The 13,900-nt window shown below is 37.7% G+C and overlaps 1 protein-coding gene across 1 annotated transcript; it reads right to left on the reverse strand.

The window, feature by feature from the left end:
* Positions 1–11,771: 11,771 nt before the first annotated feature.
* gdpgp1 (GDP-D-glucose phosphorylase 1) lies at positions 11,772–13,573 on the reverse strand. Its single transcript, XM_038300073.1, has 2 exons — positions 13,413–13,573; positions 11,772–13,086 (listed from the first exon to the last, which is right to left on the reverse strand). Exon 2 carries the CDS (start codon positions 13,076–13,078, stop codon positions 11,996–11,998), a length of 1,083 nt encoding a protein of 360 aa, XP_038156001.1. The 5' UTR covers positions 13,079–13,086; positions 13,413–13,573; the 3' UTR covers positions 11,772–11,995.
* Between the last annotated feature and the right edge of the window lie 327 nt (positions 13,574–13,900).

The following is a 13,900-nucleotide window of genomic DNA, read 5'->3' on the forward strand; positions in this document are numbered from 1 at the left end:
ATATACACACATACTCAAGGTAAACCAGTGAGGCGTGTAGCTAAATGTTATGTCAGAAAAGTCAAACATGCGGGACTTGGAAAAGAACAGCAGGTTAAAAGTGTCACATGCTTGTTCCTTTTCCAAAGAAACCTACTTGAAATATCTACAGAGCTGCTGAAAAAAGAAAAAAATGTTTAACACCCATATTAAAGTAAATAAAGTATTATCCTAAAGTTTCTTATGGTGGATTTAAAAATAGAATGTTCTGTAACTGATATTCTTGGAGATTAAAAAAAAGAAAGATTAAATGTATGTTTACAATGCACCTTTCAGAGGGTTGATCTACAGTAAATATACTCAAAGTAATAGATTTGTAACATTTGCATGCTTGATTTGATTTGCATGACTGTGCAGAGTTTTATTTTAAGAAGTTTCAGTGAAAATTAAGATGACTGTACATGGTTTTATGGAAACTGAGAACAACTGCTGGAAAATTCAAGTTACCGTATGTTAAAAAAACAAACAAAAAAAACTCAAAACACAAAGATTGTGCAAAGAAACACCTGCCCTGTTTTATTTACGGAGACAGGCTGTGATGTTTCTCTACTGAAGAGAAAAGCTTCAGATTATAAGAACCACATGCCGCTGAATGAAGAGGTAAAAACAATGCTGTGAGCTCCCTGGTGAAGACATTAAAAGTAAGCAGGTAAATGCTCATTCATCCTGCAAGTCCGTTTGATGCTGCTGCCAAGGTGCGCTCATTCTAGTGGATAATGTGTTTACTTAGGACAATGTGTGGCAATGCTGCTCACTTTGAGCGTCACTATCAACCTTGACAAAGTGATGTTTTAGTTTCTGCAGATCATGCTCAATGAAGTATCTAAAATTCCATTAAAACAGTACTTTGAGAGAGTAGTTAATTCATCCTTTAACGATAGCCAAAGATTTCATTATCTAAACAAGACTTGAAATATTTTCTGAGCCTTTCAACGCATAAAGAGTGTTAATATTTTCTGTTCCATTTATATATATATATATTATCAATATTTTGGTAATGCTCTAAGAAAAAATAAAATAAATGTAAAGAAGACAATTTATCTTATGTTTTTTTTTTTTATTCAAATGTAAATGTTCCCTTATAACCAACAAAAGTTTGAAATGTAACCAAGATAACCTGAAATTTTTTATAAGTATTTAATCTATTATGATAAAAGCTATCTAAATCAGAATGGCCGTGGAGGTATTATGTATTGCCGCTTACATTAAATCATGAAATAACAGCAATGAATCCAATATTGTATAATCAGTTAAATTTCAACAGCTTTAACCAGGAGTGAAGGCTGATTTATACTCAGAAACCAGGTTGTTTGTGTGTGTGTCGCAGTGAATACAAATGTGCCTTCCCCCCTGCCGCAGACACTCTGCTGCACCTCTCCAAAATTGTAGGTGACCGCAGACACTGCCGCAGACAGGAGGCCTCTGATTGGTGATATTGGTGAAGGTGCTGTTTGCATCACTCATAGAAGCTTACTATCCAGAAGAAAATTTTCTATTTTTCCACTATGTCTGACTCACCACCAGTAATTGAAAATGGGGACAAGCACGTAGGACTGCCTTATGTAAACAGATCTTCAGAATCATTGACAATTAGGAGGACCCCTTATTTTGATGATCCACCCAGAAAAAGAACATCCTCCACTACACCTTTAAGATTCCATGAAACCAGTGAAAGCCTTGTGAAACTGTTTAGATCAATTGTAGCTATGATTTTGTCTTTTTTTTTTGATAAACAGCGCTGATGGACCCAGTATTCAAGTGAGACAGACAGTGGGAAGTTTCATAACGTTTTACCAAAAATAAAACCAGAACAGAAACAGAACAGAATGCGGGCTGCTGTGGATCTGCAGACATGCAGCGGTTTGGGGGTGAGGTTGGGTAACACCCAGCACTGGCACTCTGTTTGTAGGAGAAACACAGGTAAGTGACCATGATCATCTGATGGTAGATGATTATCCATGTGAGTCACCTACCTGGTTTAATAGTTCAGTCCATGCTCTCCGAGGAAGGCAGGATCCAGCCAACGGACTGCCAAATGAGATGCGGCACAGAGCCGCCCAGAGTGTCCCAGATTCAACAATCCCAGTGTGCAGGCAGTAGTCGGAATCAGATCAGGGAAAACAGATCAGAACAGGGCAGTTCTGTTATCCAGGAGTCTGTAGCCCGACCAGGGGTTCCGATCCTAACAGGAACAGAAAGATCTGGGGTTCCAGAAATCCGCGGAGCATTCAGGCAGGTTCAGAGCTCCATGAGTCCAGCAGCAAGCTCAGCCAGACAGTTGGAGACAGACGGGATCAGTGGTTGAGATGAACAGAGACAAGGCATGGTACCAGCTGAAACTGCTTAACTTCAAACTGGCTCCAACCAAGAGCCAGGCCTATGGGACTTAAAACTAGCTCCCCCCGCACGCCAAGCCAAATCAGGAACTGAGCTGGCTGCTTAGAGGAGAAGAGCCAGGACATGATGAGGCGACACAAGACAAACACTAAAATCCTCTATAACGCTGGCCTTCCAGAACAGGAACATGAACGGTCGAATAACCAAACTAAAAACTAACGAAAACAAAAATACATAAGACAATGATCAGGCCCCAAGTGCTGGGCTGAACCGTCTATAAAACAGACGGAGCAGATGTCAGGGTTTGGTTATGGTTTAGGGGCTGAGGTAATTTCTGCAGTTTAATTGGTGAAAACAGTAAACAAAGGCAGGAATCCAAAATCCAACTTAAAATGTAACACAAACCAGAACCATGGAGACATCAGGGGAAAACAATCAGCAGCGACAGAACCTGCGACAACAGAAGCAGCAACAACAGAGGAACCAATACGGAGTGACAGCAGAGGGAGAGTATATATAGCTGACTGAGACAAAGGCAGGGCTAACGAGCTAATAAGGAGCAGGTATGAGTGGAGTCAACGAGGGAGCCAAGGGGAAAGGAACACCCACAAAAGGGCAACAGAGGACAACAACAAAAAAACCTGAGAACCAAAATAAATCTAGTAACACAAAGTAGGAAATAAACCAATAAAACACACGGATCAAAGTAAAACAAAAAGTAAGACCGTGACAGCAGGTGGATAAGACTGATGATATTACTGAGTGTGGAGAGTTCAGCAGGAGAATAAAGTGATTAATTAGATCATGACAGATTTAGCTTTTGACTTCCAGCATTTCCCTGTATTTAGTAAAAACTCTGATCAGCTTTCCTAGATAGACTAGAAAACCTGTCTGCATTCATACAATTTTAAAAATGGTATAAATGCAGAGTGGAGATTTGAGCTGTAGAAAAAAAGAAAAGACCTGAGTGGAATGAAAACCCCTCTGGGAAATATGTTGCTGCAGGTGTCAGACCTTTGTCAGCAATTCGGGATAAGACGAAAGGTCATCACAATGTGATAACAAGTACTAATTTGATATTATCCATGATATTTAATAAGTCACAATGATATTTAACCCTAACGTTGCATTTTAAGGATGTATATTAGTTATCTAAATTATTAAGAAATAGGAAAAAACCTTTTATACCATAACAACAAGAAGGATAAAAAGTTAAACAGTTTTACTTACTTGGATATCTGAAGTAGAATTCATTTTGTATATCGGTTAGATTATTTCTTTTTCTGTTGTCAACCCAGTGAGCGTCTGATTCTCCATCATATCGGATAAAAATCCCAAACAGGATGATCATAGCAGTTTGCCACACCACACACACCGCTGGCAGACTGATACGAACATTAGTATTCTTTGTGCGATCACACATTTCCCTGAAACTCTGGACACCCCCCATCTTTGGTGCTTCTCTGTTCTCAGTGTCCCTAGTGATCTGTGCCTCTCTCCTTGGCTGCAGTCTGTAAGGTCCAGAGCATCTTCAAGTTCAAGCTCATGTTTAAAAAAATCCAGCCACGGGACACTCCCATAGCCACTCCTCCTATACAGCACAAGGAACCCAGCACTTTTCGGGGATGTTTTTCTTGTTATATTCATGTAATAATGACTGTGCAGATATTGTTAGAGCCATATAGAAATTATGTTTATTCTCTACATTACATCTGATTAGAATTTAGTTGTGAGAAATTATTTTTATGTAATTTCAATTTTTTTTTAATATTTTTTGGTTATGTTATTAGTGTTTAGTTAAGGTCAAGTGTACAGTTTTGTTTTAGGGATCTGGATGGAAGTCCTTTTGAAGAATTAATGGAGCAGGACGAGGAGCAACAGTTTTCTGACCGTTTAGGTTGTTGTAACTGTCACTATAGATTTATTGGATGTGACGTACCATACTTTCTTTTTCTTTTTTGTAAACACTAAGTTTCATAAAAAGCTGAAGATGATTTTTTTGTATTTGTTTTGCTTCAGTTCCTCATCCATCCATCAGTCTTCCTTCGCTTATGTGGGGTAATGGGGGTAGAAGCTTCAAAAGAGAGGCCCAGACGTCCCTCTCTCCAGCGATTTTGGACAGCTCCTCCAGAGGAATCTCAGGCCAAGCGAAAAACATATTCCCTCCAGCGTGTCCTGGGTCTCCTCCTGATGGGACGTGCCCAGAACACCTTACCAGGGAGAAGTCCAGGAGGCATCCTAACCAGATGCCTGAGCCACTTCAACTGGCTCCTCTTGACCTGGAGGAGCAGCGGTTCTAATATAAGTCCTCCCCGGATGACTGAGCCCATCACCCTATCCATAAGGGAAAGCCCAGACACACTATGGAGAAAACTAATTTCTTTGCATCCGGGATCTTGTTCTTTCAGTCATAAGCCAAAGCTGTTGACCATAGATGAGGGCAGAAACTTGGACTGACTGGTAAATCACCACCTTAGCCTTTTGGCTCAGTTCTCTCTTTACCACAATAGAACAGTATGGTACAGCGCCCGCTTCACAGCAGCACTGCACCAATCCTCCTGTTGATCTCCTGCTCCATCTTCCCACTCCATCTTACCATCATTGTTCACGAAAGCCTTTGTGAACAAGACCCCAAGATACTTAGACTCCTCCACTAGGGGCAGAACATCCTCCCCAACCCCGAGAAGGCACTCTATTCGTTTCTGGTTCCAGACCATTGGAGGCACTGATCCTCACCCTGGCTGCTTTACACTCTGCTGAGAACCACTCCATTGAGAGCTGTAGATCACGGCCTGATGAAGCCAATAGAATCACTTCATCTGTGAATAACAGAGACCCGATCCTAAGGCCACCAAAATAGATCCCCTCAATACCATAAAAATGATTAACAAAATTGTTGACAAAGGGCAACCTTGGCAGAGTCCAACCCTCACTGGAAACGAGTCAGACTTTTTGCCAGCAATGCTGGCAGGTTATGACACCTGTAATACAGAGACCTAACAGCCCAGTACTCCCCATAGGATCCCCCGAGGGACATGGTGGAATGGCTTCTCCAGATCCACAAAACACATGTAGACTGGTTGTGCAAACTCCCATGCACCTTCCAGGATCCTGCTGAGGGTGTAGAGCTGAACAAGTGTACCACTGCCAGGACGAATATCAAACTGCTCGAGGGACCCTCCTTTCCAGAACCCCGGAATACACCTTACCAGGGAGGCTTAAGAGTGTGATTCCTCTGTAGTTGTAACACAGCCTCCAGTCCACATATTAAATAGGGGGACCACCACCCCAGTCTGCCAATCCAGGGGAACCTCTTTTGTTGTGTGTTAGTCTGTCCAGGTTGAATTAACCACGTGCATTGAAGCCATCAAACAATAACTACTTTAGATATTAATTTAATTTGAGCCCCAGACGTGAATGTAGGTCAGAATAACCTTTAGATGTGTGCTAGAAAGCTTTGGAGTCAATAAAACTTAGTGTGGGGAAACACAAATGTAAAAAATCTTTATATTATTAAAAAGGTAATATTTAGTGAACATTTTAGGAATTTACAGTTTTCCTTTCTGCCCAATAAAAGGCAAGTTTGGCATGTGCAATGTATTTAAGTATACTGGGTTTATTTATGCAGATCTAGCATCAGATGTGGCCTCCACTGTCTACCTCTACTGTTTTTTAAACAACAAAGTGTCAGAAATTATCTAGAATGGCGTCGATAGCAAAATCGGGAATTGGCATCCACTGAGCAGACAATTTATTCATCGCACACTGACTGTAGCATATTGACTGAAACGTGTCTCAGCACCAAAACTATAAATTTTAAGGCATCCATGTATAAGAAATACGAAAACATTAAGAATATGTTTAAAATGTCCCTTTTCGTTAATGAAATTTGTTTTTGGAACTTGGGATGTCTGATTTTATAAAATAAATTCTCTAAACGTGTCACAGTGGTGGTTTGACAGGAGGACCCAAATGCAGACACAAAAGCATAAGGTTGTTACTTGAAAGTTTAATTAACCAAAAGTTCAACAGAAGCAAAAATCCAAAACATAAACCCACAAAAATCCAAAAATGCTGAAAACCAGGAATACTTACAACAAGAAGGGAAAAAGTAATGACGACAAACCAACAAAGAGTGACTGAGCAGGAGGAAAATAACTGGGAGAGAGAAACAAAGACCAGGCTAATTAGCAGATTGGGAGCAGGTGTGAACAGAGGCAAGAAGGGAGCTCGGGAAAAGGAGACTGACACAAGAGGGCAAACAGGAAATATCCAAGAACTCAAATACAATCAAAAATACCTAGAACATAAGAATGAAAAATAAGACCTATGAAAACTCAGAGATAAAACTTGAACAAAACCAAAAACCATGATAAAACGAATATTTAAAAGATGAGTAAAATTATTAGAGTTTATACAGGCTTATTTCATTTTCAGGCTAATTCTAATGTATTTGAATTTGTAAGCAGTTTTTTCAGACTTTGAAAATTATTTCAGCTGTTTTAATTTAATTGATTGAATTTGAATAAAAAAATACTTGACTTGAAAGGATTCAGATATTAATTTGCAATGTTTTGTGAGGTTATGTTCCAAATCTTAATAGATTCATTGCTAAAAGATTTTCCAACGTAAAAAAAAATACAAGAGGTGGCTTACCCTGATATGAAGCTGATCCCAGTGGGAAATTAGTCCCTAACTATATAGGGGCAGTGATAGCCATGCCAGTCTAGGGACTGACTGCAGTTCTACTGAAAGGTGCCTTAGTCTGGGTCGACCTGCGTACCTGACATGTAACAACCATACCATGCATATTGCTTTAGGTTAATAGAATATATTAATTAGGCTATGTATACTTCTAAAAAAAAAAAAATTCCACCATCCCCCTTCTTTTTTTTTTTTACAACTTTTTACAACTCGACTACTGCCTATGTCCTCCAAAAGTCTAAGCCTATAGCAGCATAACTATAGAGATAGCACAGGATAACCTGAGCCACTCTAACTATAAGCTTTATCAAAAAGGCAAGTTTTAAGCCTAGCCTTAAAAGTAGACAGGGTGTCTGCCTCATGGACCAAAACTGGTAGTTGGTTCCACAGGAGAGGAGCCTGATAACTAAAAGATCTGCCTCCCATTCTATTTTTAGAAATTCAAGGAACCAATAGTAAAGCTGCAGATAGAGGGCAAAGTGCTCTGCTAGGAACATAAGGAACAATCATATTTCTGATATAAGATGGAGCTTGGCCAGTTAAGGCTTTATATATGAGAACGAGGATTTTAAATTCTATTCTGGATTTAACAGGAAGCCAATGAAGAGAAGCTAGGATAGGAGATATATGATCTCTCTTTTTAATCATGAGAACTCTGGCTGCAGCATTTTGGATCAGCTGAAGGCTTTTAACTACAGTTTGTGGGCTTTCCTGATAGTAAAGAATTACAATAGTCCAGCCTGGACATTACAAATGCATGGACTAGTTTCTCAGTATCACCCCTGGACAGGATACCTCTTTGATATGGAAAATTAAATGTCAGGTATAATCAAAAATAAAATGAAAAATTAAATGTATGTTTACATTGGTGAACAAAGCGCCTTTCAGAGGGTTCATCTACAGTAAATATGCTCAAAGTAACATTTGCATGCTTGACAATGACTGTGCAGAGATTTATTTCAAGCAGTTCCAGTGAGAATTTAGGTGACTGTACATGGTTTAATGGAAACTGAAAATAACTGCTGGAAAATTTATGTTATATTAAAAAACAAAAAAACAAACAAACAAACAAAAAAAAATAACTCAAAACACAAAGATTGTGCAAAGAATCCTGTGCCCTGTTTTATTTACAGAGACAGGCTGTGATGTTTCTCTATTAAAGAGAAAAGCTTCAGATTATAAGTACCACATGCAGCTGAATGAAGAGGTAAAAACAATACTGTGAGCTCCCTGGTGAAGACATTAAAAGTAAGCAGGTAAATGCTCATTCATCCTGCAAGTCCGTTTCATGCTGCTGCCAAGGTGCGCTCACTCTAGTGGATAACGTGTTTACTTAGGACAATGTTTGACACTGCTACTCACTTTGAGCGTCACTATCAACCTTGACAAAGTGATGTTTTAGTTTCTGCAGCTCATACTCAATGAAGAATCTAAAATTCCATTTAAAAGTACTCCGTGACAGTAGTTTAATGCATGCTTTAAAGAAAGCCAAAGAGTTGTTTTTTTCTAAGCAAGGCTTGAAATATTCTCGGAGCATTTCACAGCATAAAGAGTGTTAATATTTTGTTTTTTACTTATATAGATATTTCATAAATATTTTGGCTCTAAAAAAAAGTTAGATAAATGTCAAGAAACCAACGATTTCCCTTATGTTTATTTTTTTCTTTTTATGCAAATGTAAATGTTTCCTGATAACAAACAAAAGCTTGAAATTTAACCAAGACAACCTGAAAGACCAGCATGGCATGGCCTTAGAGATATTATGTATTGCTGCTTACATTAAATCATGAAATAACATTTATTTACCCAGTATTTTATAATCAGCTCAATTTCAACAGCTGTACCCAGGAGCTCCACCCATAAAATCTGTCTGAGAGCAAAAGTGGGCTAAGTAACAGAAGCCAGTATCACACCCTCTACTAAAAAAATTTTTTTCATCTGAAAAAGGTAAATACTTTTTTATGGCTTCAGATTCAAGTAAACCAGTAAAAGCCTTTATCCACACACAGAGAAATAATGGTATCATGCTGAAATTACAAGGAGGGGTTGGCCTACCAGCATAGTTTCAGAAGTTCATCGACAACTCTTCCGGGAAGTCACAACAGGGTCCAGAAAAAACATCTATAACAATGCAGGCCTCCTATTCCTCAGTCAAGGTCAGGGTTTGTGAGAAAATATGAAGAGAGAGGCTGAAAACAAATGCTATCCATAGGAGAGCTGAAGGAAAGAACAAGACAGACAAAAATAAAAGTCTACTTTTACTATTTGTCCGAAAAAATGAAGGTGATATGGATGAAAACCTTAGCAATTCAGGAAGAAAAAAAAACAACTAAACATGATGGTGACAACCTGGAACTGCTGTACCTTGAGAACCTGCATTTTTTTGTGTAAATTATAAAATGATGGACCAATGAAATCTGCTCTTCCCAAGAAAACTAATAGAGAATCTCCTCTATTGGCATTGGCCTAATCAAAGCCTGGAGCTAAATTCCAATAGAATATTGCACCAATGCCAATCAAAGAATAAGCCTATGCTTGAAAACTTTCTGATGTGGCTGAAACGAAATAATTCCTCAAATAAGATGAAATTCCTCCAAAATGTAATAAGACAGTTATTAACAATTATTGCACCTCAACAGCTGCTGCCTCCTGGATTTTTATCTTTGTCTGAAGCATTAACAAGTAATCTAAAAAAAAATAACATGTGATGAAAAACAAAAACAAGCATGGGGGCTGGCCAGTGTTCTGTACAACTCTGCAATACTTTGTCAACAAACATCCCTTGTCATCTATTTCTCAGATATTTTCACTAAACAAAAACTTCTCGGATGTAACAAAAAACATCAATAAGGATTTGTTCCATGACATCTAGAAATCTTGGGCTAAACAGATAAAGAAAAAAACAGTTTTAAGAAAACCAGCTGCTTCTGAGATGAGAAATCTGAATGTATTACTGTTTTGATGCTTTATCTTTTTATATTTTGTGTTAATATTAAAACTGTGGTATCTTTACTAAAAATTATTATACAATAAGAATATCAAACCAGGCCCAATGTAAATACTATATTCCACAGTTACCACATTGAATTTTGATTCAGCAAAAAAGTTACATGGGGAGTTTAGTCAAAAAAACGTTCCCCAACAAATCAACTCCAGCTTTTTCACAATGCAGTCCAGGACCATGGGCTGAGCTGGCTGCTTCATCAGAGAATTCAATGAAGTGTCACTTTGGATTTAGTGTTAAAAAGATTTGGCCTTTGTCTCTCTACAGACTTCAACATGCCTGCATATACGCTACAGCCATGCTCAATATAACCTCCGGGTAGTGATGGGTCCAGCAACACCCATGCGTCGAGCCCATAGAGAAAAACACTGGATTGGTGTGATGTCATTTCCAGAAGGTCATGTGTTTAAACTGTGTTTAAAGTGTGTTTAAAAAGGTATCTGTCGACATGATGCATCTGCTAAAAAAATGTCTTATCTTTTACTGTTTATCATTCAAATTATCAAGAATTTTGGAGCAGTCTGAAAGGAATAAAAAGGTTTATTATTTTAATTTTCTCGTTGTATCATCCTTTTCCTCTCGGTTTTCACTCAACTTATCTGAATTAAAGTTAATTTCAAATTCACTCTTAGTTTATTTGCTGTTTTTACTGTACTTATTGTTTTAAAAATATGATTTAAAATCCTAGTCCACAAGCATCCTCATTCACATTTCCCCTACATTTTCACTTTATGTTTAAATTATTTATGGCTGCATCTAAAAACATCAAAAATATTTTCAATTTAAACATAGATATGAAATAATACAATATAATCTATGATAAATAAATTATATAATTTATTGAATTATATCATGGTACTAGGTCATTAGATCAATTTAGTCTGTCAAATACAGTGCCTGCAGTGTCTATAAAGGTCCAGCAGGTGTCAGTATTCTGTGAGACGGTATCAATGCATCAATACAGATTGGCAATGTATTGAAACGCTTCAAGATGCCTCATTAACTCATCATCACTACCTCCGGGTCTCTGTTTGCTCTGCTGGATTTCATGTCTTCAAACCTTCAATGCTGCAGAGAATTTTAAGAAACTAAGAGAAGCAGGATCCTGTAACCTGAAAAATGTCAATCATTTCCAGGATATAAGTGTGAATGAGAAACATGCAAACCACACATACATTGATTTTTAGAGGGTTAAACTTTGGTGCATTCATTAATAATAATAATAAAAAGAAACACTTGTTCAACTTCAGATTTGATCAAATAGAATTTCTTATTTAAATTTTTTCGCACAGTTCAACATCTTGATTTCCCCCCTCATTTTTATCGTTTCTGGTTAAACTGTGGGGTTACTACGGTTTCTATTGGGTTGTTGTAATTTAGCAAAACCTGCAACACTTTAGGCAATTTAATTGAAGTTTGGATTATCATACTTCATTTTCAAATTCCTTTATACGTTTTTAATCTTTGATTCCTTAGTTCTCTCTTAAGACACAGACCCTAATTATTAACGATATTTTGTTTTGTATACACCCTGTGTATACAAAATGACTATAAAGTTGCCTAAGTCTAATTTATTTTCCAAGTCTAAACAAACACCTGTGAAAAAAAGCCAAACAAGTTTACAAACCTGATCTATGAGGATCTTTACACCAGGAAAAAAACAAAGTGAAATGAAGTATTACCGGTATGTTTAATCTGAATCGGTTTCCTTTATTAGTGGGTATCAATCAGTAACTGAAAAACAAAACATTCAAGAATTTGTTTTGAACCATACAACCACATGAAAGATTAAAACTGCAAAATTATACAATGGCACTATGGACACAGAAAGTCTTTAATTTAGATTAAATAACTATATAGTATGATTTTAATAGCCTTTGAGTTGGACCTGTTCCATTTAACTTCCGGTCATTAAAGAGTCAATAAATGCTTGACAAGCCGTTTTTCCAGCCTTTGAAACTCATCATCAGGCAGAAGATACTTCTGAACTATACTGATAACCTCTCTCTCAGTTGTACATTCAAAGTCCTTTTTGTTTTTAAAGGGTAAATGTCCTGCTAACTCGCAGAGTGCAACATTAAAGGCAGATTCCTCCTTGACACCAAAGCAGGCTATTCTGGGCCAAATGGCTATACGGACACCTCTTCTTAAACAGCGCTCTTCGGCGCTCTGCATTTCCCGACTGGGTGGGCATCCCCTGGTGATGAACAGATTGTGAGGGAAGTTTTCAGCCACCAGAAAGTCTGTCACCTCACAGATAGCTCTGGCTACACTATCCACATCTCCTGCTTCTGTAAAAAACAAAAATCCAACAGGAAAACCTTGGATCCGGAAAAAATTCTTCTCAGGTATCAAAGGCTTCAGGAGGACGGATTCAATCTTAAGCTCGTGGTCCAGGTAATATCCGTGAAGGTGCAAGTGATTGACGGATGCAAATGCTCCCAGGCTGTTGAAGCCAACACGGAAACCCGGGCTGGAGCTGAGGAGCACAGAGTCGATACCAGCCTGGACAGCTGCTCTCGTCAGGATCTGTGGTAGACAGAAAGATGGATCTGGAACAAAAAGACAATGCCCAAACTCCAGAGGGCTAACATTGATCAACACAACAATCTTGCAGGGTTGAGGAAGCTGCCCATCAGGTACATGTATTCCTCTGCCAGCATCCTTCATCATTTCACAAAAAATCTCATCTGCTTTAATTTTGTTAAAGTTAAAATGGCTGGGATTAAACTCTTGCTGAATGCTTAGTATCTCTTGGGGCTTCCTTCTTTTAATTCCACGTTGAATATTAAGCTGAGCAACGTAACCATTTGGACCTGGAAGGATCCGGGTTTCTAAATCACCAAGATGGTAGTGGAAGAGTCCCCTTTCCATCCTGTCTGTCCATCCTTCTCTTATAAGGGCATCAAACTTAGAAGGTGATGGACAGTTTTCACTCCCCCGAAAAACATCCTTGACAAAGTCCTGGGGGCTGTACAAGAACTGGACCTGCATTCTTGGATCTATAAGGGAGATTAAATGCACAATATTAAGATGGTAAGTAGTGCCCAGCATCTTCCAATGGTTTAACCTTCTTAAATTTTAATACAAAACACTGCAGGTGTTTGTTTAATATATATACTGTTCAGCATTAGAAAAAATCCTACCCGAGATTTCTAAAAAATATTTGTACATCTTAAATAATATAGATATGTTTATAAATATGTCTTACAAATAAGTTGTATGTAATAATAAAGCTGAATTATAACACTAGTACCCTAGTTTACCTGAACTACCTGTTTCATTATATGACACTAAGCTAAATCAACCATTTTTTTTAAAAGCTCACCTTTGTAAAGAGACACCGAGAATATGCTTCATAAATTGAAATAAACTGTTCTTATAAAAACTCTCTCATTCAAATTATCTAAGCATTTTTTTCTAACACCGGTTAGCTGACCATGCTACATGCTAATTTAGACACGTCACTTCCTCTTCCTGTGTGACTTCCTGTCTTCACAATAAAAGTTCATTCAAGACAATAAAATCTAATCATGAAACTATTAGATATTGTCATTAATATTGATATATTTAATAACTACACATTTAGAAACAAATACAATTATTTTAATCCAATTTTGGTCACTTATAGCAAGGCTTACAAAAAGGATGACATTTGTTTTAAGAGCTTTAAGCTCTTCATCAACGTTTTTGTTGTAGCCTATTGCAGTTCTGTACATCAGATTCAGTTAAATGACAAATTTCTATTTTTTATCAGTGTTATTAAAGCTGTAATTTTTTTAATCATTTGATACAGTTAATTAAACATATAATACA

Source organism: Cyprinodon tularosa, unplaced genomic scaffold, assembly GCF_016077235.1.
Source record: "Cyprinodon tularosa strain WSP-4 unplaced genomic scaffold, ASM1607723v1 ctg44, whole genome shotgun sequence".
In the NCBI taxonomy this organism is placed as follows: Eukaryota; Metazoa; Chordata; class Actinopteri; order Cyprinodontiformes; family Cyprinodontidae; genus Cyprinodon; species Cyprinodon tularosa.